The following is a 25721-nucleotide window of genomic DNA, read 5'->3' on the forward strand; positions in this document are numbered from 1 at the left end:
TAAACTTTCTGCGCGTGAGTCATGTCAGGCCCGGGATGGATTGGCATTCCACAGTCTAGATCGGTCTTTTACTTCTTCATTTCTTTGTTCCTTGTATTGTTTGATTTCTTTTTTGATTTCTTTTTATTCTGGATTGAATCTTGTCGGACGTGTGTACTCCGTATTCTGTGTATAATTATTATCTCTATTACCTCAATGAATGTTGTTTATCTCGGATTGGGGTTCGGGGAAGCCGGTGGTAGGCACCCTGGTATGTATTGTTGGTATATTGGATAAATCTATGGATGGATTAGTACATTGATTAATATATTGTATACAACATACAAGTACATACAAGTATATTGGGTTCTATTTGAACTCATTGTGATTGTAATGATCGTACTCTTGATATACTCATGTTTACACTATACGCACAAGCTATATACACTACGTATTCCTATCGATATCCCCATTCTTCGGCACCAACACCTCATTCTCTCCATCCCCGTCCTCCCCCCCAACCAACGCACTCTCTTCATCTCCCTCCCCATCCTCCCCCCGAAACAACCCCTCAATCTCCTCCAGCGACAGCCCCGCCGTCTCCGGCAAAAACACCCACACAAACCCACTAAACACCGCGTCCAGCACCCCGAACAGCAAAAACGTCGCCCACCCGATCCCAGCCAGCACGTACGGCGTGCTGAACGACCACACAAAGTTCGACAGCCACTGCGCCGCCACGCTGACCGCCACGCCTGGCTCGCGGAGACGCGTCGAGAACAGCTCGGCGCTGCACGGCCACGGAAGCGGGCCCCAGGATAGATTGTAGATGATGATTGCGAGGTAGATCAGGAGGACTGTGGCGATGCCTGTTGGGCTGACACCCTTACTCGCCGTTTCTGCCCCCGTGTATCCCGCGGGAGGAGCAGGAGGAGGCATCCCCTGCACCAGGAACGCCGTGCACGTCATGCAGACTGCCATGCCGAGGGCGCCGCTGATCAGCAGCGGACGGCGGCCGAAGCGGTCTGCGACGAAGAGGATGAACGTCCCGCAGCTGAGGACCTTGATCGCGCCAAAGAAGCCCGTCAGCAGGAGCGTCAGGGCGCGATCGCCCTCGCCGACGAGCAAACCAAAGAACTGCGGGCCGAAATAGGCCATCGCGGTGGCGCCCGTGGACTGCTGCGCGAGGAACATCGTCGCGGCGAGGGCGATTCGCCGCGCGTTGCTGCCCTGGAGGAGTTCAGAGAGACGAAATCCGTCTGTGGCGCGGCGGTCGGACTCGACGGCGGTTTTCATGGCGGTGAATTCGTCGTGGATGGGACTGTCTTCGCCTGGGCCCGCAGACGGAGACACCCCCCGCACCCAGCGCAAACTCTCCCACGCTGCGGCCGCGCGCCCCTTGCCTAGCAGCCAGCGGACGCTCTCCGGTAGAGTCAACATGCCCAGGCCCATCAGGGCGCCCGGGACTAGCTGCAGTGCCAGCGGAACCTGCCACTGGAGGGGGGTGTCAGGGGCGAACTGCATGCCGTAGTCGATCCAGTATGACACCAAGATGCCGATCGTGAACGTAAACTGGTAGCAGCTGCCGAGACGGGCGCGCATGTGCGTGGGGCTCATCTCCGACAGGTAGATGGGGATGACGGTGGCCGAGCCGCCGATCCCCAGGCCGCAGATGATGCGACCGGTGTAGAAGGCGGTTAGGGAGCGCGAGTCGACGACCTCGAACAGGACGCCGAGGCAGAAGAGCGCCGAGCTGGCTTTGAGGGCCGTCCGGCGGCCCTTTCTGGTGGTCAGGGGGAAGATAAGGAGGGAGCCGATCAGCGCGCCGGCTTGCTGGATGCCGACTGCGATGCTGCTAACTTTTGTTTGTTGCGAAGGAGTGTAATTGAACGAGTTCATAAACGAGGGGAAGGTGAGGACGCCGCCTGTCGTTATTGTACCGATATCATATTAGCGGGGTGTATACTTCGCGTCTCCGTAGTCGGGCATGGGATACCTATGACACCCGAATCATAGCCAAACAGGACGCCACCGCAGCAGACAATGGCCGTCAGATAGTAGATCCGAAGAGAAGACCTGATCCAGGCCGACGAGGTCTCCTCCTGGGAGAGCTGGGCGTAGGATCTCATTCTCCATGGATAAAGCGAAGGAGTGAGTTGGATGAATTGAGTCTGGGGAACGGACGGGATGACGACAGATTTCCTGTTTCGGATTGGGGTCTAGCCCTGTTAGGTTTAGGGCCAGTTACACACACGTGGGATCAGGCGTTTGTCACATATTATACAATTTATACATTTCATAAACATATCTGTAGAGCCCTATATAACAATCCAATATAATCATAAGGGTATAAGGCTAGATCATCACAAAACTCTCCGTGAACAGTTCTTGCCGCACACATCGCGAATCCGCCCACGTCCGAGACAGATCCTGCCGCCGCGTCATCTCCTCCAGCAGCTGCCGCGCCTTTCCGATATTAGGGTGTCTCTGTCGGGCGGGTAGACCTTCCATGGCCCGCATCGCCGCCACGATCCACCCCCGCTGCGCCGGCGAGCCCTCCAGCCCCGCCACAAACAGTGGCCAGATGAAGCTGGCGGGCAGACGACGCGCATCAGTAGTCGTCTCCAGCGCCGCCAGCTGGATGATCTGGTCCACGGCGCGGTGCACGCGGTCTGTGCGGGGGTAGATGACGAACGCTACGCGGTGCAGATAGATGAAGATGGCTAGGAAGTTGGCCACGTATTGCCGGAACGTGCGGCACAGTTCGTCTGCAACGGCTGGCTGTAGCGATCCTTCTAGGCGCTCGGGGTGGTCGTAGAGGTCGACGACCCGTGGTCGTCGCTGCCATTGTGTCTCTAGGTCGGCGCCGACGCGGTGGGCAATCTGTAGGACCTCGAACTCGTCGTCGACCGTGCCGCGACTGCGGTGGTGGAGGTCGATACACACGATACGCCGGATTACCTGCTGCGTCTGTAGAAAAAAGCGAAAGGCCGGTCCGACGAGCGTCTCGTGGACGAGGTAACCTGCATCGTGGAGAAACATGTCGTCGCTGTCCATGTCGTCCGGGGGCCGGGTCACCTCCCCGAGCTCCGTGAGCGGGTCGCCGTCGCGGCCTGCCACGAGGGATTTGACGTCCAGCAGGGCCACCCACGAGACGACTAGGTGTCCAAATCCTACCCACGTCCGCGTCCGTTGGTGAAACCGCTGTAGTAGTCGATAGGCCGAATGAAGGAAGGAAGTGCTGGTGCGCCAGAGCTCCGCCGACGAGAGAACCTCGGACAGCATGAGTAGTAGTACAGCCGCAAAGACCCGCTTGAGAAGCGCATCGTCGACCTCGCCCTCCAGGCGCGACTGGATTTCTGAGCTGGCCTGTTGGTAGTATAGCGGCGCCCGTTCACCCCGCTGGCCCGCGTTCAGAGACCGCTCGACGTCCGCGTAGCAGTACATCGCTTTCTGCAGAGCAAGACAGTCCGGCGACTGCGTCACAACGGCCTCCTTGACGAACTTCCATTCGAGATCCACGGGCCCGAATATCGCCGGAGGCGGGTCACTTTCTGAAAAGTGGATGAGCAACTGCTGTTCCTCATCCAAGGCTTGTGTCTTGGGTCCTCCGCTGCCGATATCCTGGGCCGGTTCTTCAGCGCTGGCACCTTGGGCATCCCCCAGCGACGGCACGTCCGCATTCCACGCCATCTGCCGCTCCGTATGAAGAGCGCCAGAAATATGGTCCCCTAAAGCCGGTGTCCCCGCACTAGTCAGGTCGAGGTGTTTCTGCTCGATATCCGACGTGATGTCTCCAATGAACCCCAGCATATCAAAGGATGCAAAATCCGCGATATCCCGCACATCCTGAGGTCCCACGCTTGTCTCCGGTGGTAGGGCACTTTCTAATCGTGTTTGCAACTCCTGCGGCGGCGGAGGTTGAGAGGCAGCAGCCACGAGCTGTCGCTGTTCGTCCGGCCGCAGCACCGTTTGGAAGAACGTCGTGTCCGGTCGGTCGGGGCGCAGGGTAGCGCCACGGCGGTTGGACCTGCGCGCTATGAACCCCGGTACAAGGGTCTTATAGTCGCAGTGCAGGTTCAGACGGGTACAATTCGCACAGGTGGGCTTGACTTCGTCGCAGCGGACTTTGCGGGCGCGGCAGGTCAAGCAGCCGGTTCGACGGCGAGGACCCGACCGTCCCGTGCCCCGAGCTCGAGGAATCTGCCAGTTTAGTTTACATGGGTGCCATCTATAGTGGTCAAGGTGAGCCTACCTCCATTGTATGGCGGAATATTCTGGCATGACTGTGAGACGGAGTGTGTAGAGAGAAGAAGAAAGTGCGGAGCAGCGAGATTGAGCCGGAGCATGACGTTTCTCCCGATCGGGTTTAGTACCCCGCATTCCAGCATCAGATTAGATATGATTTGCATCTATACAACTGACAGGTTCTTTCTATTTTCTCTATCCTTCGTTCTATCGAGGATCAAGAATTTGCTGCGCAGGGCCAGTTCGCTTGTCCAGACACCGCGACATGTGCAGCAAGTGACCCCGCTCCTTGCGCACATACGCCGCAAAGCACACAGCGGCCATGGTGATGGCCCCGAAGCTGATGAACACCGGATACCGAAAGTCCTCAGGACGGGGGAAAGCAATGGTCGTTGCGAAAGAGAGGAGTTCTGCAATGTTCTGTAAGGCCATCTCCGTGGCGGAGAACCTCGCTCGAGTATGTGCCTCGACGTTCTGACTTGTGAGCTCACTGCAATATTCAGCAGGGGGGTGGACTCTCACCTCTTGTACTAGATACTGCACTGACAGATCAAATCCCCACAGTCCAATACGACTCAGTGCTACACCAGCAATGAGACTCGCTGCTACCACCAGTGACTGACTGTTGGTCCACGCAAAGGCTGCCACTGCAGCAGCCAGACTGCCCAGTTGCCAGTTGAGGAACCACAGACCGGAGCGAATGGGGCCGATTCGATTCATGAGGAGGGGCGCCGCCCAAGTGCCTGACAGCTCGGCGGCCACAGCGCCGACACGCATGACGCTCACCTGGAGGGGAGTGAAACTCGTGTGTAAGAGGTAGGTTACCATTGTGGGGCCGAAGGAGAGCACCGTCAAGTAGAGCAGGCTGAGGGCGAGGGAGGGCAGGAAGACTGAACTTTCCACGTACTCGCGCCATGGAGTGGCAGCTTGTTTGAAAACGGCACTTATACGGATTGTCTCTCTCGGTTCAACATTCGCCGTGTCGCTCTCTCCAGTCGGCAGACGTTCCAACTGGGGAACCGCTTTGTACACCTTTCTATGTCAACGAAGTTCTCGCGTAAAGGAACGAAGTAAATACCTGATCAATAGCCAGGTATTCCACCAGAACACAAGAAGCATTAACACCGAGAACCACCCATACAGCAAGCCGAGTCGACAGCCCATCGACCAGCGAAATGACAACAGGGGCCACAAGCTTGCAAAAAAGATCAATCCGACGCATGGAAGCATTCAACTCTAGCCCAACTGTCAGTACCCCGCCGTAGCTATAGTTGGTAGCGCACGCACCATGTCTCGGCATATGAAGAGCATCCGAGACCACAATAGCCTGCCATAGTAGTTAGCCACCACGGCTCTCCATGATAGTAAGCAACCCACCCAGTCCCTCTCAACAGCGACCGTATTCGCAGTCGCAGCCAACTTCTCCACGCACGCCAGCAGCACAGCAGCGGCAAAGAAAACAGGAGGCAAGACGCCATTCATAAGGAACAAAAAGCACACGCAAGACGCGATCACGGGGATACGTTGCCAGACTAATCCATTAGCTTCCTCCTATCTTTCTCTTCTCATCTTGCTCTTATTTTCTAAAGTTAAAAGGGGACACACCAATCGACATCCGAATAGCCCACAACCGATCAGACCGGTCTACAACCTCACCCAGCCACGCAGACAGCACGACGACAGAGAAAGACCGACACAAAGCATAGATAGACGCGTACAATAACGTATCTGGAAAGATAGACGCCAGGAACAGAACGGCGCCGAATTCGAACATGCGCGAGGTCCATGTGGATAGGGCGTGCGAGGCGTACAGGCGGAGAAGGACGGGGGAAGGCGATGGCGATGGTGTTTGGAGGAGTGGGAGTGCCTCCGGGGGGTCATAGGGTGGAAGGTCTGGCATTGTAGTTATAAATGTTTGATATTAATTATAGATCATAGGTTGTGGCTGAAGTTGGATGAGGAATAGAGAAGGATAAACAAACAGCGTGGATTGAAAATGCCGAGATAAGATCGATAAGATCGACGGTTGTCCTCCGTCATATCTTTATAGTCGTTGCAACAACATCAACCTATCCAAACATAAATCACATGAAACAACACACAAACACCACTATAACAAGCCCAAATAATAAAGAACGAAACAGAACAATAATATAATATACATATTACAAATTACAACCTCCCCGCCCTCCTACTCCTCCCCTCCGTAAAAGCGACATGCCCATACTCCCTCCACCCCAAATTATGCAACCCCAGAATAACCCTCTTCTTCCAGAAGTCCTTCGTATAATGATAAGCGTCATGCACCTCAACACTCTCCCAGCCCACCCAAACCGTATAACACTTCGGATGGCCATCAACGGGCTCAACGACCCAACCCCCAGAGCACCCCAAGCAGCCGCGCACGCGCGAGATGAGCGTCGTCCATAGCGCCCAGACGCGCTCCCACCCGTCCTCCGGGTCTTCTACGGCGAGGTAGATGGCCGTTCCGGTGACGGGGGCGCCCTTTCCCAGGCCTTGCGGGTAGGGCGTAAAGTCCGACATTTGGGCGTGGCGGACTGTGATGGCGCTGGGGGATGTTGATTCGGGGGTGAAGAGGTTGGAGAGTTTCTGGCTCAGATGCGCCCATTCTGGGGACGAGAGGAGGCTGTAATGTTGTTGGAGGGTGTCTCTGACTGTTTTCTTTCTATCAGTATATACTGTTTTTGGTTGTATCTACCTCCAGGGCGGGATGGGGACGGGGAGAACATACCAACATGCAACTCCGTCACGTCGGGCTCTTCAACATGTCGTCCCCAGTACAGCCGTTGAAAGCCCGGCCATGCCTCGAGTGTATCGAGTATTTGAGTCCAGAGCTGGCCGTCGGGTGTTGAGACGTCCTCGATCGTAGCGGTGGCTTTGATCGGGAGGATGATCATCTGAGTGGGCACGGCGGGAGTGGTCATTTCTGCGGTTTCTATCTGCTGGTGCTTCTTTTTTCTCCAATGGTATGTTGATATATTGAAGTTCATCTCCAGATTGACAACCCTGATATACCTCAAAATGCGGGGTCGCCCATCATGTAGATCCCCCGGGCGACGGTCCTCGGTCCGCCGGTCACCAGCATCTACATACACTGCAGGGAAAAAATGGATACATGAATGCGAATGTGATTCTATCAGACTCATTACATGGAATAAAACGCTGCGTACATCTCCCGTGGCATCCTTCTGGTCCGAGCCGAGCCGAGTCCCTGGCGTGGCGCGCTGTGCTGGCTGTCTACTTCCATCTTCGAGGACGGCGCAAGGCAACTCAATCTCAGGCCGCAGACTCGTGTCGCGGTGCCTGTCCGGACCCAGCGGGGAAAGAGGTCACCAATTGTCCTGCACGGTGACTGATGCACTGGGTCCAGGGAACACATGGTATAAAACATGGTCTAGAAGGGCAAAAAAATAAGGCTAGGGTATCAAAAGCACGAGACGTAGATCGCGGGGGCGGAAACCGCAGTCATCCCCGCAGGAACGAACCCAGTCGGGGACAATGCGATGGGCTCCCCAAACCGGAAGGGCCTGAGATTTCAAAGGTGGAGGTCCATCACGCCCGACCGCCGCTACGTAAACACCCGGACACTCGAATCGGCACTTCCCGTAGCGATGATGCATCGGATCTTGGGCGGCACCTTCTTGGCCGGTGCCGCATTGGCGTCGCCGTTCTCTGGAGGCGGCTCGGTCGCTGGGGCCGGCGCCCACCGAATGCAACTGACAAAGTGCCCGTGGGCCCCGTCGATCGTCTTGACCAGCTTGCCCTCCTGCGCCAGGTCCCAACACCGGATCGTCTTGTCGTCGGCCACACTGAACAGGTACTTGCCGCCTGGGTGGAAGACCAGCCCCCGCACCCAGTTGTTGTGGCCCACCAGCGTCTTGATCAGGTTCCCCCGCGAGTCCCACAGCTTGATCGTCTTGTCCCGGGCCCCCGTCGCGATGAACTCAGCCGAGCTCGTCGCCGGCGGCGGCTTCTTGAGCCCCGCCAAAGTCGCCAGGTAGCCATAGCTGGCCGGCGGCGCAAAAATGCAGCACTCGAGGAAGTTCTCGTGACCCAGCAGGGTCGCCTTCGCTTCTGGCGTGGAAGATGAAAGATCCCACACGGTCGCGATCTGGTCGCGCCCGCCCGACACCAGCCACTTGCCATCGAACGACGGGTACACGTCACGGATCCAGTTCTCGTGCGAGCGGATCGTCTTGACGCAGTACCCGGTGGACGCGTCCCAGATCCGGATGGACCCGTCGCGACTGGCCGACACCAGGAGATTGCCGTTGGACGGGAGGAAGCGGACGGCGCACACGGAGTGATCGTGGCCGGCGAGTGTGCGGATGTTGGCGTACTGGTTGCTCGGGTCCCAGAGCTTGACCGTCAGATCGCTGGAACAGGACGCCAGGAGCGTGTGGCCCTTCTGGCCGCCAAAATCCAAACCGGACACCCCGCGGAGGTGGCCTTTGAGGGTCTTTTCCAGCTCGCCCAACTCCCAGTCCCAGATCTTGATGGTGCAGTCTTCGGAGCCGGACGCCAGAGACGAGAAGACCGGGTGGAACGCAATGGCGGTGATGCCGTCGCGGTGCGACGAGAGGGTGTGACGGGCCGTCGTCGGAAGCCAACTGGTGGGGTCTTGATTGGCGCGCGAGCGGCCACTTATGGAGGATGAATCGAGTTCCTCCTGCAGGCTGGCGACTTTGGACTCAAGGTCCATGATCTGCCAGGCGATTAGTTGGCTTTGTGCTTTGTGCGGGCTCAACATTTCACGGGCACACGTAGTCCCACCTTCCTCTGCAGCCGGGCCACGCTGGTCCATTTCTTTTCCAGAAGACCCTCATATTTCTTACAGGCGACCTCGTCGAAGTTGTCCCCGATAGGCAGCTCTTCGCGGATCGTTTCGACACTGCGGGAGGCGTTGATAGAGTTGAGGTAGGCGACTAAGGATTTGTGTCTGCACCATCACCACCAATGGGTCAGTTTCCACTCGACGCAAAATAAAAGGGGAGATTTAGGAAACACTGACAGTTCCTCCGCCTGTCTCGTAGTCAGAACCACACTCATGACGGCGGTGACAGCGCGAGACGGGGATTGTATGGGGTGTGCTGCCGCCCGAGGCGACGCAAGGGGGGAGTAGTCGCAATGAAGATTGTAAGGGAGGAGACCGAGGGGGTGTGGGATGGGAACAGGAGAGGCCACCTAAGGTAGACGGAGTAGAGACTGGGAAGAGGAATAGAGAGATAATCAATGAGAGCGAAAGAGGAGGAGAGAGAGCAGCGGAGAGTATCAGAATGAAGCATCATTGGAGTTGTTTTGTGTTTGTCGGACTGAGAAAGCGCGGGGCCTGAGGCGGGCGCACGTGATGCGGCACGTGTATTGCGGCCTCAGGTGTCCACCTCGACGATGCTTCACGGACTTACGACTATCGATATCTATGTCAGGACATGGGAGAATGCTAGAGAGCAGGCATGAGCGAGGTCAGACAGGGTGACTATCTTAGTAGCTTTATATGGTGCTGAGTCTATAATGAAAATTCAATTGCTAGATCCTATACAGTCCAATCAACGAATCCAATTGCATACTAATACACAGAGGATCCTCTACTCCACCCATCGCAGGTTGCCCTCCTCCGTTTGCTCCGTTCGCCGGGCCAGAACCTCGGCGACCTTCTCGCGAACTCCCTCCTTGTTGTCCCATTTGGCCGCAAAGACGGCGATGGTCTTGAAGAACTTCTCCGAGTGATCGCGCACGTACTTCTCGATCTCGGCCTCGCTGGGCAACCCGAACCTCGCATTCGGGTAGCTCTCGTAGTTGGTGGTACTGAGCAGCGGCAGACGCTGCTTGCCCTCGGGAAGCTCGAAGAAGGACGCCACGGCCTCATCCGTGACCTCCGACAGCGTGGCCGGCTGCCACTCGGCCTGGCGCGCCGGCTTGGCCATCAGGCGGGCCTTGACACCCTCCACGAAATCGGGGTGGCGCATGAACATGCCGGCGAGGTGCGCCTCGCGCTGGAAGGCCTCGGAGATGGACCACTCCCGGCCCAGGCGCATCTGTCTCAAGGTCACCTTGAGCGAGGTGGGCGACCGGATTGACAGCGTCTCCAGCGTCTGCCGGGCCCACTTCTTCTGCTTGGTCTCCTTCTCGAGCGCCTGGAAGATCTCTTCCACCGTGTTATATTTGAAGCAGCGGTCGATGGCCTCGCGCACACCGCCCGCCAGCTGCATCGGCTCCTCTTCCAAGGATGGGATCCCGGTCGAGTACTCCGCCACGGTGCGGTTGACCAGATCGAGGCGCTGCCCCAGTGACGAGTTGTCGTCGAAGACCAGCTCGGCGAGCCGGTTGGTCAGGCTGCTCAGCGAGCTCGAGTGCAGGTAGTGCGTGGCAATGCCCCCGTAGAGCGCCTGCACGCCCTTCAAGCGCTCCGAAGTCAAAGCCAGGTATGTGCCGGTCTCGCCGTCGAGACGGGGAAGGAAGAAGGAGCCGCCCACGTCGGGGAAGAACCCGATGGTGGTCTCCGGCATGGCGAAGAGAGTGCGCTCGGTAGCGATGCGGAAGGGCGCATGCACGCTCAGGCCGACGCCGCCTCCCATGGTGATGCCGTCCATGACGGAGATGAAGGGTTTTCTGTAGGTCGCGATCGTGTGGTCGAGACGGTATTCGAGTTCGAAGAAATCGGTCGACTGTTGCTGACCCTCGGGGCCCTGTTCGTTCTGCAAAGCCAGCGCGGCCACGTCGCCTCCGGCACACAGCGCTTTGGGACCAGCGCCCGAGACCATCACGATGTTCGCCAGATCAGACTTTTCCCATTCCTAAATTCGACGACACCCACGCGTTAGCGCTCTCGTTTCCCAAATCACCGTCGCATCTCGGGGTGGAATCAAGACGCCTTACCTTCATCCGCGGGAGAATCTTGCGCGCCATCGATCCATTGAGGGAGTTCAGTTTCTTCGGACGGTTCAGCTCGATCAGTCGCACACCGTAGAGGGAGCTGAAGAGGACATCATCCGCTTCGTCTCCGGGCAGTTCTCTGGGGATCTCGGGGTCGTTGACATCTGCGGTCAGTCAGCATGCGCCCTTTCCTCCCAATCCCACACTCCACCGCTGCAACACCCACCTTCGCCGTAGCAAAAAAGGTCGGGTTAGTGACCTTAGCGCGCAGAGGCATGGTGACCGCTGGGGAAGCCCGCGAGATCCAGCTCGTCGGAGGGGAAAGGCGGGAAAAGCTGTGTCGAAGCAGCATGAGTGGAGACCACCTCGAGTGGAGGGGAGAAGAAGGGGGTATAAAAAGAAAGAGAATGAGAGGAGGAGGGGGAGTAGATTGAGTTAGGTTAGGTCAATTAAGTACTAGTAATGGATTAGAGCGATCGACTGGGGGAGTGACGATGAAGAGAAGCAACAAATCTATCCGTCTCCGCTTTGACGACCTCGGAGTTTTTCGCTTTTCCTCGCCGGCAACCGATCCCAACCGAGCACCACAATGGATTGCCTACTGTTTACGTACCATGATCTTGAGGGATTTAGTGTATTCTTCAAGTTGAGTCAGACGTGTTCAATTAGTCAGTTTGTTGTCAATTACAAAATTACTGGCGTTAATGGTTGAAATAACCCCAAGTCGGGACAGTGCAAACACTGGCGGACTCATCCTATGGTAGGCTTACAGCATGACAGTAGAGATAATATGTTTAAAGAATCAATGCCGATTTACATCTATTTGTACACATAGAACAGCCGACCAGCCAGTGCAGTATTACCCATGTCGCCAATCAATAGCCCAAAATTCAATACAACGCCTTGGCGGGCTGTTGGTTCAGATCCCGAGAATGCTCGGCCAGAAGGCGGTCCAACGCCTTCTTCTCGATCACCAACCGTCCGGTCTCCAGAAGGTCCTTCACATCCAGGTCCTCCAGGTCCAGGATCTTAGCGTCCTGGCCCACAGCACGCACCGTCGTGAAGAGGTCCTCGTTGAGCTGGTCCGTGATCAGCGTCGACCGTCCAAAGTCCCGACCCCAGCAGTTGACCTTGAAGATCTCCTGGATCAAGTGCGGCGTGGCATCCTCGGGGATGGCAATGTCGTTGTCGACGATGATCAACTGGCCGCGGCGATAGCGGTAGCTGACGGCGGTGCGCCACGCCTGGTCGTAGATCTTGCGCGGCAGCCCCGTCGCAAAGTCCCGGGGCTTCGGTCCAAAAGCCACACCACCACCCTTGCGGATGGGCGACTTCTTGTTTCCCACACGGGCCCGGCCATTTCCCTTCTGCGGCGCCAGCTTCCGGTTGCTTCCATGCACCTCATCCCGCCATTTGGTGCTGGCCGTTCCTTGTCGGGTCATATCGCCTTCGTACACGACGGCGCGGTGAAGAAGATCTTTGCGGAGCGGCATCATGAGGTGGTTTCGGGGGTATTCGACAAATCGAAGAGGCTCCATGGACGGGAAGGAGTAGGTGGTGGCCTGGACAGGTTGAGTCCATCGGGAGCCCGCTTGGGGGGCTTCGCGTGTGAGGAAATCGGTCGTCTGGGATTCGGTGGCCATTGACCGGGAGAACGACTTGGTCATGCATCGTTGCTAGAACTCAATCAGCATTCGTCTCAAGGAGACTTCAAGTACAATCATATCATAATACAAGAGAGAGCCATACCGTTGTCGTCTCAGCGCCCGACAGCAGGCCCCCCGAGGTGCGCGACAGCCATCTCAACGCACGAAGAGCGTCTGATCCCGGCATTTTTGATCAATAAAGCCCAAAGAGATCAAAATTGGGAGGTGGAATGGAAAGGAAGAGAAAGTCAACCGGGGAGTGTAGAGAGAGTGAAGCGCAAAAGTTGCAGGTCGGAGAATCTGGCGCTAACCCGCTGAGGTCTTGGCGGAGAACGCAGAAAAGACTTGACTGTCTTTTCGACTTCTCCGACCACCAACCACCGCCGAATCCCCCATCAACACCTCTCTCTCCACATCCCGTTCTCCCTTTCGGTCTGTTGAAAATGGCCCATTGCGAGCGGGCGTCCAAGCCCCTGCTGCAATGCCTTCAAAAGGCCTCTACTAGGGGTCTTCCCGCCCTTCAATTGTCCTCGACGCGAGCCTTCCAAACATCCGCCCGAGTCCAAGAGGAAGCGCAATCTGAGGCCCAGAAACAGCCGTTCAACAAGTCGCCGGATCCCGCCCTGGTCTCGAGTCCCCGGTTAGAAAGACGATTGATCCGGCAGGGAATTTCTCCGGTCGGATCCCGTCGACGTCGCGCGGCCCTGCAGGGCTCGGCCAACATCCCCTTCGCGCAATTGCCGTATCAATGTTTCCAGGAGGCCCGCAAGGTGCTGTTGCAGGATCGCGAAGAGAAGCTGGAGGAGATCACACGGTTGCGGGAGAAGATTGCGCGACTGGAGGCCCGGCCGACCGAGGAGGCTGGAGGCGAACAGGTGAAGAAGTCCCGGCTGGGCGGGATGCAGAAACATCTGGAGCACCTCAAGGTTCTCGCGGACATCAATGACCCGCAGGTGAAGAAGAAGTTTGAAGATGGACAAGGTGAGATGATTTCTGTCTACGTCTATTATCTGTGCTTACCGGTTGTTTTTTTCTAGGCGACATGAGCAAGCCCATCTACCGCTACTTGGCCGACCAGAAATGGCGCGAATACCGACGCAAGATCCTCGTGCAAAGAATCACCCAGATGAAGGTGGTCCCCGACGTCCTCCCTCACTGCGACCCCATCGTCGACACTAAGCTCTACTTCAACCGGAGTGCGGTGCAGCCGGGCGATTTCGTCCAGGCGAACGCGAGTACCACGGCGCCCAAGCTGGACATCCAGCTCTTCGAGGGCGGCGAGAAGCTCGTCACCATCGCCGTCGTCGATCCCGACGTCCCGAATCTCGAGACGGACTCGTTTGACTTCCGGACACACTATCTGGCCGTCAACGTGCCCATCTCGGCCATTTCGACCAAGGTCGACCTGGCCCAACTCTCGGCGGACTCGCAGGTTGTCCTGCCGTGGGAGGCGCCCGTCACACAAAAGGGCAGCCCCTACCACCGACTGTCGCTCTTCATCCTGGAGCAGAAGGACTCCCAGCCGCTGGACTTTGCGGCCGTCAAGGCCAAGGAGTCGGTGCGCGACAACCAGCTGCTGCGCACGCTGCAGGGCCGCTACCACCTCAAGGCGATCGGAGCGCACCTGTTCCGATCCCAATGGGACGAGACCACGCTGGAGGTGATGGAGAAGATCGGGTTCCCGTTGGCGGACGTGGAACTGCGCCGCAAGAAGATCGATCCTCTTCCGTACAAGCGGAGGAACCCGTCGACCTTCCGGTAATTGTCTTTAGTTTGGATCATTTTAGATTTATCATGTACTGTACAATGGGATGTATAAATATGCACAAAAAAGAAAAAAAGCCACAACTCCCAACTCCACGCTTCTGGATAGTACACCGTAGATTACCGAGTCGACAGCAAAAGGAAAAGAAAGTAGCAAAATCAATCGTCCTGAGCCGGTTGCATCGTATTCTGCACCCACTGCATCTTGGACGGAGGCCACACCCTCGCGATGATCTTCCCATTGATCAATCCCATGGGAATAGGGCCATAGTTTCGCGAATCCCTCGACCAAGGAAGATTATCCCCACCGAGGTAGACATGACCCTCCGGGACCTACACCCATTAGCCTCTCTCTTCTTACCTGCACCCCAGTCGCAATCAGAAAGCAACCAGGAGAGAAAAGAAACCAACCTGAATCATCTCCCCCTCCCCCCCAACGCCCGTACTAAACGGCAAATCGCGACAGACAAAATCCCCCGGCATCCCCAGCACGCGTTTGGCGCCGTGGACGCCCAGAAACGTCGGGTGGTAGAAGCGCACGACGTCGCCGACCTGCACGTCGCGACCGCGCTGGTGCACGCGCGAGATGAGCAGGTGGTCGCCGCGCGGGCTGAACGTCGGATACATCGAGGGGCCTTCGCTCAGCTGGATGGTGAAGAGGTGCTCCCAGGCGAGGGTGCAGGCGCAGAAGATGCCCATGCCGTCGAGGACGAGGCGGGGGATGGATTTTGATGTCATTCTTTTTTTTATTATTTCTTCCTCTTCCTCTTTAGTCTCTTTGTTTATTTTTGTTCCCTTTTGTAATTGGTGTTATTGGGGTTCAATTGTATGGCATTTTATTGCATGTAGCTAATGAAGCTTGGATATCAACCGCGCTTGTAGGCGGGTGGATGTCACGTGTCGGCTAACCGTATAAATTCGACTTTTTTGTGGGCGCAATTTCCTCTTTTCTTCCTTCCTCCCACATCTTGATCACCATTGATCTATCTGTCTATCTGTCTATCCACGCGGTATATGTACTATTGTACATGTCTACAAGGCTATGGTTATCCATGCTATAGCTTTGACTTTGTTGAATTGAAACAATTCCTCAATGCCTGAACATCGGCGTCAGATTAATGCATCTTGACCCGATCCCCATACTGCCCGCTATGATACGATACGATACGATATGATGAGATATCTTTGACAAGATGATGTAGTATCAGCTTCTACAATTGCTAGAGCTCACCGCTGTCGAAATAAAAAACCAGAGCGAGTGAGTGTGGACACTGAAGCAAGATGAACACTTGTTGTCTTCGGATGACTTCCCTGAACGATAGCCCGGCGTGGACCCCATTTAACTATGGGAATGGGATGCTGGGTGGTAAAGATGGGAGACATCACTTTATATTATCTTAAGATTATAATCAATAATATTCACACTGTACTTTTATACCTACTTAGGCTTGCCAGCATCTGCAGCTACATAACTGTTAGCATTCATACAACTCTTATAAGGAAAATAAAAAGTAAGAGGCATACCAGGATCCATATCCACATCAGGAATATCCTTCCTCAACTCCGCCTTCTTCTTCGTATCAATCCCAAACCGCTCATCCCGATCCTTACACAACTCACTCAACCCGCCCTTCTCCGCAAGCTTCACAGTCTCCTCCGAGACAAAGCTCCCCATCAGCACCGGCGGACCCAACGGCAGCGCATCGCCGCGATCCACCTGCCAGAAGTGGTACGTCTTGCCGTACAGCGGCGCCACGTCGTACATCTCGGACGTCTCGGCGGTATCCCACGCGATGTCGGGCATCATTGCGGGCGCGGGCATGACGAGCATGCCGCTCTTGACTTCGAATTCGTGCGTGTGCCAGAGGTGTTTTTCTTCTTCGGGGAGCGTGCGGAAGAGGCGCGGGGAGATCATGTATTCGAGGCCGATGAGGCGCGCGTTGGCGTTGGGGGAGTCGTAGAGGAGACATTGTCTTATATCTATATTAATATTGCGTTAGCTTTCTTTCTTTCTTCTTCTTTTACTGTAGGGGTAAAACGAGATAGCTGATAGAAAGAGAAGAGAAACACACCCTCAGTAATATGCGAACAATAATGATTCGCCTCCACACATCTCGTCGGATCATCAGCGTAGACATGGAACGCATTCAAATGGGCGCAGATCTGCTTGACAGGAGTGAAGTTCTGCACTGCAGCAGCGCCTGTCTCGAGGACTTTGCTTTTGGTGGTTCGAGGGGAACCGGGGAGGGGAGGGTTGTCGTGGCAGGACGTCATTTTATCAATGATTGGATATTTTATTAAGCAAAATGTGAACTTGTTGTAGATGAATAGATGGATAGGTAGGTAAGAATTAGATGAGGATTTATTTGCGAATGGCATATCTGGGGTGAGTATATAGATGTATGGTGACACCTGACGTCACTATGATAGTGATACTCAAACAAGATGGTGGATGTCTTATTTCAGGGTTCAACCTTTTCCTGGGTATTGGATCATAGGTTCTTATGGGATAGCATTGGGAATTGGTTGTAAATAGACTAGAGTGGTGTATTTGTTTGTGTTGAGTAAAGCCATTACTTTAGATCGTTATACCTCTTGGATATACGCGTACTAGAATATCATATAGCCAGATTGGACGTAACAAGACTAAACGCATGTCTACAAATATGCCATAGGTCAGTCGGTAGATACGGCAGTTCCAATTCTTATAGTTCTGATCGTATGTGATCACTACATGGCATTCTTCATCTCCCGCAACGCAGCCATCACCTCCACGGGGTTCTTCTTGCCCGTCTTCTGCTGGATCTCAGGGTCCTACAATCATTAGTCGCAAAACTACAACCAAGTGGCTGGACTTACCTCAACACGCATAAACACATTATGCAACTACAGCCGTCAGCTAACCGCACACAGATAAAAATCAAAAGGAGTAAGTAAGAGCATACCTTTTCATCACCGATGGTGAACTTCCCCTGCGTCTGCTGGTTCTGGTCCGCAAACGCCTGCAGCTTCTTGATGGGTTCAGACTGCGACACGGTAGCGCAGAACTTGACGTTCGCTTTGGTGTATTCGTGGCCGGGCTTCTCGTCATTAGTTGTGCACTACACGTAGAGAAAGAAACAAACATACATAGACTTTGGTATCATCCGGGAGAGAAGCAAGCGTCTCGTTCAACGCCTTGTGCATCTCCGCGGCAGTGCCTTCAAAGAAGCGGCCGCATCCTGACATAGACACATTCAATCAGCATCTCAAGACCACAAGGTGTAAGTCGAGGGTCAGGAGGTGAAAGGGAGGGATACCTCCAATAAACAGCGTATCCCCAGTAAAAACCACCCTCTGATCCCCATCCTGCATGAAATAGCACACGCTATCCTGCGTATGGCACGGGGTATGCAGCGCCGTAACGGAGATGCGATCTCCGATCTTGAAGACCTCGCCGTGGGCGGGCTTCTTCGTCGCTGACTGGCAGTCGCGGCCTCCGATAACGGGGAGCTTGCCGAAGATTTTCAACTGTCACCCTTAGTTAGATCTATCTATCAAAGATATATTGTCCCAGGGGGGATAGGAATACCATTTCCTCATTGCCGCCAGCGTGATCCCAGTGGCTTTGCATGTCAGCCTCTGCTCCGCCTTCTGTTGCAAGAAAGAACATACTGGTGGGTATTGACAATAGCAGTCAAGTCGATCTTCCCAGCCTCAAGCTGGGACTTGAGCACGGGGGCCACTCTACCCAGTTAGTATGGAACTGCCTGCCACCACTACCAACAAGACAGGAGACAAACTCGGGCGGATTGGCCGGATCAATAATAACAGACTGCTTGGTCGGCTCGTCTGTCACCAGATAGGCATAGTTATTGCCTTTTCCGGTCCCTGGAATCAATCAGCTATGAACTGCATTTCGACCCTTGGGTCTATATATTGTTCGATAGGTGCTACATACACATGGGAATCGAATGAACATGCATGGTTCTAGCTTGAAGTCGTGTCGGTGTGCGAGATACTGAAAATCGGGTCGGGGACAAACAAGGGCGCAGTCCAGCTGTGGGCCTGAGGGCTGTGAAGATGTTCATGGATTGAGGTTTAGTAGGGGGTGTGAGACTGAGTGATACAAGATGATGATTCCCCTCTTCAATTGATGATGCGGATTACCAATGACGTTGGGGCCGTTGATTGGTGGGGTCAGCCACTGTGGCGGTGCATTATCTGCCTGGAGATGAATGATGCTATCCAAATGTAATAGATACAATAAAATACAGAAAAGGAAACGGAAAATACATTGCTAGAGCAGAAGGAGAATATCTAAGCCACTCCCAACGGCCGACTATCCCAAGCTCCATCCATCTCCCACCCGTATTTCCCCAATTCCCGCGCAGATCCATCCACATCCCCATCCACCTGCATGGAATCCGCCTCGAGCACAGCCTCAGCTGTGCGCAGAGACTCTCCTGACGACGACGCTTCCTCCACTACCCCCTTCAACAAACGCATCCAATGGCCGGAACTCGCCTCGCACGCAGCCCGCACATACACCAAAGACAGTACCCGCCGGCGAGACGCCCACTCTGTCGATCGTAAGATGTGGTCCAGCCACAGGAAGATCCCTTCGCGGTAGGCGTCGTCCTTCTCCTTGCTATTGGCCTTGGCTGCCGTGAAGGCGAGCATATCCACCATCTCCTCTGCCAGAGAGGTTAGGAAAGCCGGACAGTTGTCGGTGAGTGTTTGCAGACACGGATCCCACCGGGAGAAGGTATTGTCCATGGAGTCGTCAAGTCTGGAAATGTTAGCCTTCTCTTCCAACCACAAGAAAGATACTATAGAAAAAGAGAGGGAAAGAAAGAAACGTACGTTCGCCCCCCAGGAACAAGCGCCCCCTCCTCAACCAACCCCCCACAAACAGCTCTCCTCCCCTCCTTCTCCCTACACACCGACCCCAACCTCGTCGCCAACGACGTCCCCATAAGCGTCTGCACACGCCGCTTCTTCCTTGCGGGCAGTTGCTGCTGCTGCTGCTCTTGCTGGTTCTGCTGCTCCCCCTCTTCCAAAAACAACCGTACACAGTCGCGAACGGCTTCCCTAAGCACTAGCAGAGCGTCCTCATCATCAGCATCAGCAGGCGGCGGCGGCAAGAACGCAGCATCGGGATCAGCCTTGGCCCAGTAATAACCCCACAGCCACTCCAGCGAGCGCTGGGTGGCGTTGCGCAGCACGACGAGCGAGGGCGGCTCGCGGTGCGTGGCTTCGTGTCGAAGCTCGACAAACGACGCTGGAAGGCCTAGGTCCACAGCGCGCTGGAACATGGTCTTCCTTTGACCGGGCTGTTTGGAGTCCACGAGAGCGGTTACGAATCTGATTTATCGTTTAGTTTTTTTTTTTTTTTTTTTTCTCTTTTTCAATGAGAGATAGACGGGGGAGGACTAACCGACAAAACGCAGCAGAATAAGTCGCCCTAATAGCAAAGATGGAATTCTTCTCCGCATCATCATGCAAGATAGCATCCGTCAAGAGCGCCGTCGCTTCCACAGCGTGTGGTAAATTACCGCGTAGTTTCCATGCAGCGACCTTATAACATAGTTAGCTCAATTTCTTTTCGCCTGTATACATATATTACCATATACATATACAATTTAATTATATGATATGTATAGCATATAGTAAAATATAAAGCATATCGTAAAGAAAGAAGAAATATAGATAGGTAGGGTAGGTACATACTATAGCACAAGCGGTAGACCGCATATCAGTCCCATCATAAGACTCAGCAGGATAGAAGAAGGACCGGACGGCGAGTAGCTCGGAGGCATCTTTCCAGGGGGTGAAGATGACCTTGGCCATTCTGTTTATCTTCTTTATTTTTGATTCCGGGGTTTATGTAGATCGTATACCGTAGTATCAAGATTTGTGTAGGTGCTGGGTTGATTCTGGAGGCTGATTTTTGTGAACGGGGGATGGTTGTTCCGGGCCGGTCTCTTCTATATACTCTGCTCAAATTACTATGTACCGACGTCATGTTGAATGATTTGTTTTTGTTTAGACGGGTGGATTAATATATTTTTTCTGTGCATATTACAAGTACTGGATGATAGTTTTAGTTAAGTGTTAATTCTATTCAATTCATGTATGTGTGTGATCTCGTAATCCTCTCGGGTATTCGTCAATGCAACCAACCCAAATCCATATCCAAACTCCATGCTATGCGACTAATAACAAGCTGAAACAACAAAACAATGGATAAAAAACCAAGAAGAAAGTCACTAAAGCAGAAAATCAAATGCAAAGAATGAAAAAGGCGAGCCTAAATCCATCCATATCCGTAATTCATGCAAGGCTGAGCCAGATTAAAGAGCTGCTGCGCCCCAACAACCGGCTGCGCGAAGTCCTGATCGAAGAACGATTTCTGGGCCATGCTCGCGCCGGCGTTTTCGGGCTTGCGGGGTGGCTTTGAGTTGTGCGATGGTGCGGGCTGTTCCTGAGGCTCGTCGTCGGAGTCATCATCTGCTTCGGCGTCCTTGTCGTCCGAGTCAGACGGGGTGAACGTTTCCTCGAGTTTGAGACCCTTGCCGCAGAGGCTGCCGAGTGGGGCGGCGGGGTTGCTGTAGAGGCCCATGCCGACGAGCTCGTCGCTGGGGTTGTCGTCGTTTTCAAGTGGGGCGGGAGAAGAAAACGATACAGACGGCTGGTCGAAGAGACCGTCTGGGGTGGAGGGCGCACCGGTCAGGCAGGCTGACGAAGGAGCGCTGGGGTAGCTGGGAGGCGCGAGGTCGGCACACGGGATGTTGTTGGTCATGGACATCATGTCGAAGGACCAGCTGTCGGACATGGGTTGGGTGAGGGCTCCGCTATCCCATGCGGCGGCCATGGGATCGATCTGGTTGGCGGTGGTGGTGGCCATGTGCTGCTGCTGCAGGAAGGACTCATCGTCCATGGGGGCGGAATCGGGCATGGCGGGGAAGGAGGCGCCTGGCAGCGCGTACTGAGGGAGCATGGTGGCGTCTCCGAAAGGGGCGGATGTCGTAGGGGTTGCGTAGTACTGGGGAGCAGCAGGAGCAGGAGGGCAGTAGGCGGAAGAGTCGAAGGTTGCGGGGTGCCAGCTTGTCGGGCGAGTCGTTGGTCTGCGCATGGACGCGGCCAACAGGGCGGCGTTATACGCCGATGCTGGGCGGGGTGGTTGATACTGGGCGGTTCGTCGGGCTGTCGATGACGACGGACTGTTGCCCGCACTTCGAGGCTTCGAGATGCGACTGGCGTGACGGTTTGGTCGTGGAATGGCCTGCATCAGGTCGCGAAAGGTCGAGGCGCCCCAGCATGGCTGGCTCTGAGGCATCCATTGGGAGCCGGGGAGCATGGTTTGGGGTTGAAAGCAGTGAGCCATGGTATACTATATAGATATATACTTGTGGTATAGAGTATATATTTATATAGTATGATTATAAACACTATATGTATACACTATATGTATATAGTGTATGTGTATATAGTGTAGATAGTATACAGTTGGGATGAGTCGAGGTGGAAACGGCGGATATAAGTAGTCGAGGGAGATCGATTATATCAGGCCGAACGGACCATGGGCGACTGCAGCAATGCGATATGCGACGGATCGTCACGATGGAACTTTGTGGTTTGACGAGACAAGTTGCAGGGGGGAAGAAAGGAAGAGAGAAGGGAGGGTCACAAGGCGTCAGGCAAGGCACAGAAAACAGGAACAACGAGGAGGTTGACAGGGTATATCAATAATCTTACATGGTCTAGGTCAGAAGAGTCAGATAAATGAAAGAAAAAAAATAAAAGGTAAAAAAGAAATTGAAAATGGAATTAAAATTGAAAGAAACAGAAAGAAAAATTGATCTACCATCCGCAGCTCCACGATCCCATTGATAGACACCAGTTGGAACGGGCACCAGAGTGACAAGTTGACACCGGGATAGGGACTAGCGGGTGATGATTACTCGTGATTACTGGTCTTGGATACTTGGATTACTCGGTCAGGAAGTAGTTAGTATAGTCATTAGGAAGCACTATAGGTCGGAAGTCGTCCAACCATCTTAGTCGCCGTAGATTCAGGAGTGATGATTCAGGCGCGCTGGACCCGGACCCATGGACGGTGGAGGCTCCTGCACGGTCAATGGTGGATGGAGAAGGAAGTGGAGGGATCATTCAGTTACTCTATTATGGATTATTGATTTTACTTTTTTTCCTTTCTTAGATATATTCTTTCATCTTAAATTAATCAATATTGGGAGAATTCCGACTTGGAGTAACCCAATTAGGGCTTTTCTCCATCAATACGTGGGGATCCGATCACCGTTCCAGTCCCATGTATTGGTATGGTAATTGTGCGATGGAAATGGACGGAGATCCCCACACGTTCACCGTTTCCAGTCCGTTCCAAGTACAGGGCGTGTTACGCAAGGGCGACTCCATTCCAATATTTGGCCCGCCTTGCTCCATTCCAGTCCTGAAGATGGAGTACTTCCTATTCCTAATACAACTTGATCCTCCAGCCTGACAAGTGGGGTTGCTCAACCTTGGTTCTGGAAGGGTCAGAATCTCATTTGCCATGACGACTGTCTTCAGGAGTAAGCACTGGAATTCGGCTGTGGTTGACTCGAGAGTCGAGAGTCAAGCAGAGTCAAGAGAGCCTGAGAGTGGAGTGCTCCGTCTCTTCCAGACTGTTGATCCTCCAGAATAGGTTGGTTGGATGTTGGTGACTCCTTTGCTGTGTTACCTCATCACTCCGTCACGTCACAAGGGCTCCATATCTCTACGCTGGAATGGGATGGAGGGAAGGAGGACGGACTAGAATAGTGGCTGGACCCGTGCTGGAACCATGCTGGAACCGTGTTAGAAGTGTTGGAACCGTGCCTTGGAACCCCCAAATTAAATCATAATAATCATTATAAACAAATCAAAAATAAAAATAATAATCATGATAATCAAATCAAAAAGTTCCGTGCGACGTTCCTCCTTACGAACCTGGTCCCCTTCGTAGTCTTCCAATCGGACAATTGAGATCATCGGTTGAAGAGCCCTTCAAATCAGAATCCCCATCCATCCATCCACCGGGACATGTGCAGCACTAGACGCGACTTATTTTTATTCTCCTTCTGGCTTCCCAGGAGGCCGATCTTTTCCGTCAAGGGACACGGTCCGGTTGCATCCATCCCATTCTCCCCACATCCACGTCTTATGAATGATTCTTGGACAGGATATGGTTCACCGCTGGACGGGATCGTTGCCGACACTGTATTATCTACTGCTATACTGCTCCGTAATGTTATATCAGCAACAACTATTCCTACTATAACCACGGAATAATGGCAATAAAAGTAGATAATAATAAGAACAGTAATAATACATCTATAATAATCATAATAATATAGAAGAAAAAGAATGATAATAAATAAGCTAGCGATTTGGCTCGCCCTAGCGCCGTGTCATCAGCCCCGATGGTTCCAACGTCGTAGCGCCCAATCTCTCCAATTTCGGTACGAGTATCACTCATATATACTCTCCGTCTCTCCGTACAGACGTTCTACTGTGTATGACTATCCACATGCACATGCATGTCCCAACGCACAGGCTGTAGTAATATGTACGGTACATATCATCATCCAGCAGGATCCATGCGTCTGCGGTTAGGCAGTCCGCAATTACGGCCTGGGCCATGTCAGCTGCGCCGTCCGTATCACTTTGGTGGAGACAATATCATCGTCACTTATAGTCATTACAGAGTATACGCGGAACATCACTTAGAACACGGAATTCCATGGAGTACGTATGAGAGATTACTCCGTATCCCATACGAATACAAAGGTTCCGCCTCAGAAAGACGAGGGGACGAGATACAAGGCTAGTCAGCTTCGCCGCGAGCCCACTGCCTTGGCCTGCGCCACAGCGTCTGATTCTGATCAGGTCGATCGGAGAGGAAGCCCAGGATTGCAAGCTAGTCAGTCAGTCAGTCATGTTTGACTTTGGCCCTTGGCCGTGGCCTTGACGACCAGTCCAGACACTAGGCTGGTTTACGTATAGGGCGACAATCCCAAGTGGAGCTGGTTCAGATACGATGGAATGATATGTGCCCCGCAGACCGTCATTCATGTCCGTCCCTTCCTCCCCTTCCCCTTGTCCCCATCCCATCCCCTGGGGGAAAGGAAATGATGGAGGAGTCATTCTTTGATCACTATTTTGAACCTTTTGTTTTTCTTTTGTTTTACCCTTTTCAAGAGGGGAGGGTTACAGATGTTCTGGCCCTTGAGTCGAGGTGTACGTGCATACATCCTACATAGTACGGAGTACGGGTACGGATAGACGATATGCATATGATGATGCGTATGCAGGCTCCAACATTGCATCACCAAGTGTCTATCCCTCTACTCCGTATCTATCCATCTATTGATCAGTCTCTCCGGAGGAGAAACCCTGAAAAAGGAAAAAAAAAATAAGACCGGTGGAAACCTTTCAGCCAATCACACGCCACCGTCCGATCTTTCTATCAAAATTAGGGCCACGTCTTTACCTTCACTAGAGAAACCGACTAACCCTTAGTTCGGTCCAAGTTGAGAGGGGGGGAGGGGCTGGACGGTGGACTGTCCACACCGCAGGAAGCTAGCATAAGCCACGGCACGAGATCTCAAGTGTGGGCGTAGTTGATGGGGGATATTGATTGAACGACTCCGGACTAGGGAGGTATGCAGGATGCCATGTTGAGGTATTTCTCTTCTTTCTTTCCTTTTTTTCTTTTTTTCTTTCTTTCTATTATTGGTACTATTTTTTTGCCACTTGGTTAGGTAGTTGTACGGCTTGCTACATGTGCAGCCTGCATACGGAGCATGCAGCAGTTGCAGTTCCTCAGATCGAGGGTTCTGCTTTGAGTAAGGTTTGAAACCCTACTCGCCGCCATCAACCGGTATGGACGATGGAGAATGGACGATGGAGTCCTCGGGATAGGGACACCTTGCTTGAATGGTGGGCCGTCTCAGGCATTCATCACTGCAGGGAAGCCATCATTGATGACCATACCTCCCTAGGTAGTACTCCGTTGGTCGTTTGGATGAAAAGGAAAAGGCAAGCAATCTCGGATGATCATAGGAGGCCGGTGCTTCAGCTGATGCCACTATCCCTCTCCCCTTCTCTTTGGTTGCCTCGAGAGGGGGACGAGTCGACACTAGACTAGAGATCAAGGCGGTTTCA

At 53.8% G+C, this 25721-nt stretch overlaps 12 protein-coding genes across 12 annotated transcripts; 1 reads left to right on the forward strand and 11 right to left on the reverse strand.

The window, feature by feature from the left end:
- Window positions 1-355: 355 nt before the first annotated feature.
- On the reverse strand, window positions 356-2131 carry P168DRAFT_290692 (sugar porter family MFS transporter). The gene is made up of 2 exons (XM_024837273.1): window positions 1976-2131; window positions 356-1904 (listed from the first exon to the last, which is right to left on the reverse strand). Exons 1-2 carry the CDS (start codon window positions 2106-2108, stop codon window positions 427-429), a joined length of 1611 nt encoding a protein of 536 aa, XP_024692125.1. The 5' UTR covers window positions 2109-2131; the 3' UTR covers window positions 356-426.
- A 131-nt stretch (window positions 2132-2262) lies between these two features.
- Window positions 2263-4270, reverse strand: P168DRAFT_253988 (Zn(II)2Cys6 transcription factor). The gene is made up of 2 exons (XM_024834396.1): window positions 4235-4270; window positions 2263-4182 (listed from the first exon to the last, which is right to left on the reverse strand). Exons 1-2 carry the CDS (start codon window positions 4238-4240, stop codon window positions 2335-2337), a joined length of 1854 nt encoding a protein of 617 aa, XP_024692126.1. The 5' UTR covers window positions 4241-4270; the 3' UTR covers window positions 2263-2334.
- Window positions 4271-4434: 164 nt separating this feature from the next.
- On the reverse strand, window positions 4435-6127 carry P168DRAFT_269833 (putative iron-regulated transporter; the record flags this gene model as incomplete). The annotated part of the gene is made up of 6 exons (XM_024835164.1): window positions 4435-4701; window positions 4750-5259; window positions 5306-5472; window positions 5515-5554; window positions 5605-5759; window positions 5833-6127. 6 exons carry the CDS (start codon window positions 6125-6127, stop codon window positions 4435-4437), a joined length of 1434 nt encoding a protein of 477 aa, XP_024692127.1.
- Window positions 6128-6399: 272 nt separating this feature from the next.
- P168DRAFT_327593 (uncharacterized protein) lies at window positions 6400-7172 on the reverse strand (the record flags this gene model as incomplete). Its single annotated transcript, XM_024841254.1, has 2 exons — window positions 6400-6902; window positions 6980-7172. The coding sequence occupies 2 exons, from the start codon at window positions 7170-7172 to the stop codon at window positions 6400-6402; spliced, it is 696 nt and encodes a 231-aa protein (XP_024692128.1).
- A 644-nt stretch (window positions 7173-7816) lies between these two features.
- P168DRAFT_318995 (WD40 repeat domain-containing protein) lies at window positions 7817-9297 on the reverse strand (the record flags this gene model as incomplete). Its single annotated transcript, XM_024840244.1, has 3 exons — window positions 7817-8953; window positions 9022-9187; window positions 9260-9297. 3 exons carry the CDS (start codon window positions 9295-9297, stop codon window positions 7817-7819), a joined length of 1341 nt encoding a protein of 446 aa, XP_024692129.1.
- A 455-nt stretch (window positions 9298-9752) lies between these two features.
- Window positions 9753-11398, reverse strand: P168DRAFT_269839 (mitochondrial 37S ribosomal protein mS47; the record flags this gene model as incomplete). The annotated part of the gene is made up of 3 exons (XM_024835165.1): window positions 9753-11042; window positions 11125-11285; window positions 11344-11398. The coding sequence occupies 3 exons, from the start codon at window positions 11396-11398 to the stop codon at window positions 9834-9836; spliced, it is 1425 nt and encodes a 474-aa protein (XP_024692130.1). The 3' UTR covers window positions 9753-9833.
- A 519-nt stretch (window positions 11399-11917) lies between these two features.
- P168DRAFT_269840 (mitochondrial 54S ribosomal protein uL4m) lies at window positions 11918-13025 on the reverse strand. The gene is made up of 2 exons (XM_024835166.1): window positions 12871-13025; window positions 11918-12797 (listed from the first exon to the last, which is right to left on the reverse strand). Exons 1-2 carry the CDS (start codon window positions 12952-12954, stop codon window positions 12012-12014), a joined length of 870 nt encoding a protein of 289 aa, XP_024692131.1. The 5' UTR covers window positions 12955-13025; the 3' UTR covers window positions 11918-12011.
- A 123-nt stretch (window positions 13026-13148) lies between these two features.
- On the forward strand, window positions 13149-14594 carry P168DRAFT_269843 (mitochondrial 54S ribosomal protein mL38). The gene is made up of 2 exons (XM_024835167.1): window positions 13149-13748; window positions 13805-14594. Exons 1-2 carry the CDS (start codon window positions 13211-13213, stop codon window positions 14527-14529), a joined length of 1263 nt encoding a protein of 420 aa, XP_024692132.1. The 5' UTR covers window positions 13149-13210; the 3' UTR covers window positions 14530-14594.
- On the reverse strand, window positions 14538-15356 carry P168DRAFT_269846 (putative mitochondrial inner membrane protease subunit 1). The gene is made up of 2 exons (XM_024835168.1): window positions 14943-15356; window positions 14538-14864 (listed from the first exon to the last, which is right to left on the reverse strand). Exons 1-2 carry the CDS (start codon window positions 15267-15269, stop codon window positions 14691-14693), a joined length of 501 nt encoding a protein of 166 aa, XP_024692133.1. The 5' UTR covers window positions 15270-15356; the 3' UTR covers window positions 14538-14690.
- Window positions 15357-15969: 613 nt separating this feature from the next.
- Window positions 15970-16805, reverse strand: P168DRAFT_237224 (OBAP family protein; the record flags this gene model as incomplete). Its single annotated transcript, XM_024833553.1, has 2 exons — window positions 15970-16511; window positions 16604-16805. 2 exons carry the CDS (start codon window positions 16803-16805, stop codon window positions 15970-15972), a joined length of 744 nt encoding a protein of 247 aa, XP_024692134.1.
- A 351-nt stretch (window positions 16806-17156) lies between these two features.
- P168DRAFT_269851 (Metallo-hydrolase/oxidoreductase) lies at window positions 17157-20429 on the reverse strand. Its single transcript, XM_024835169.1, has 13 exons — window positions 20244-20429; window positions 19951-20090; window positions 19377-19877; window positions 18840-19302; window positions 18472-18655; window positions 18314-18401; window positions 18186-18257; window positions 18103-18136; window positions 17831-18041; window positions 17661-17752; window positions 17477-17611; window positions 17391-17417; window positions 17157-17345 (listed from the first exon to the last, which is right to left on the reverse strand). The coding sequence occupies exons 1-13, from the start codon at window positions 20361-20363 to the stop codon at window positions 17262-17264; spliced, it is 2151 nt and encodes a 716-aa protein (XP_024692135.1). The 5' UTR covers window positions 20364-20429; the 3' UTR covers window positions 17157-17261.
- Window positions 20430-20626: 197 nt separating this feature from the next.
- On the reverse strand, window positions 20627-22211 carry P168DRAFT_290701 (uncharacterized protein). Its single transcript, XM_024837274.1, has one exon. It carries the CDS (start codon window positions 21898-21900, stop codon window positions 20824-20826), a length of 1077 nt encoding a protein of 358 aa, XP_024692136.1. The 5' UTR covers window positions 21901-22211; the 3' UTR covers window positions 20627-20823.
- Window positions 22212-25721: the final 3510 nt, after the last annotated feature.

The sequence above is a fragment of the Aspergillus campestris genome (genome assembly GCF_002847485.1).
Source record: "Aspergillus campestris IBT 28561 chromosome Unknown P168scaffold_7, whole genome shotgun sequence".
Classification (NCBI taxonomy): Eukaryota; Fungi; Ascomycota; class Eurotiomycetes; order Eurotiales; family Aspergillaceae; genus Aspergillus; species Aspergillus campestris.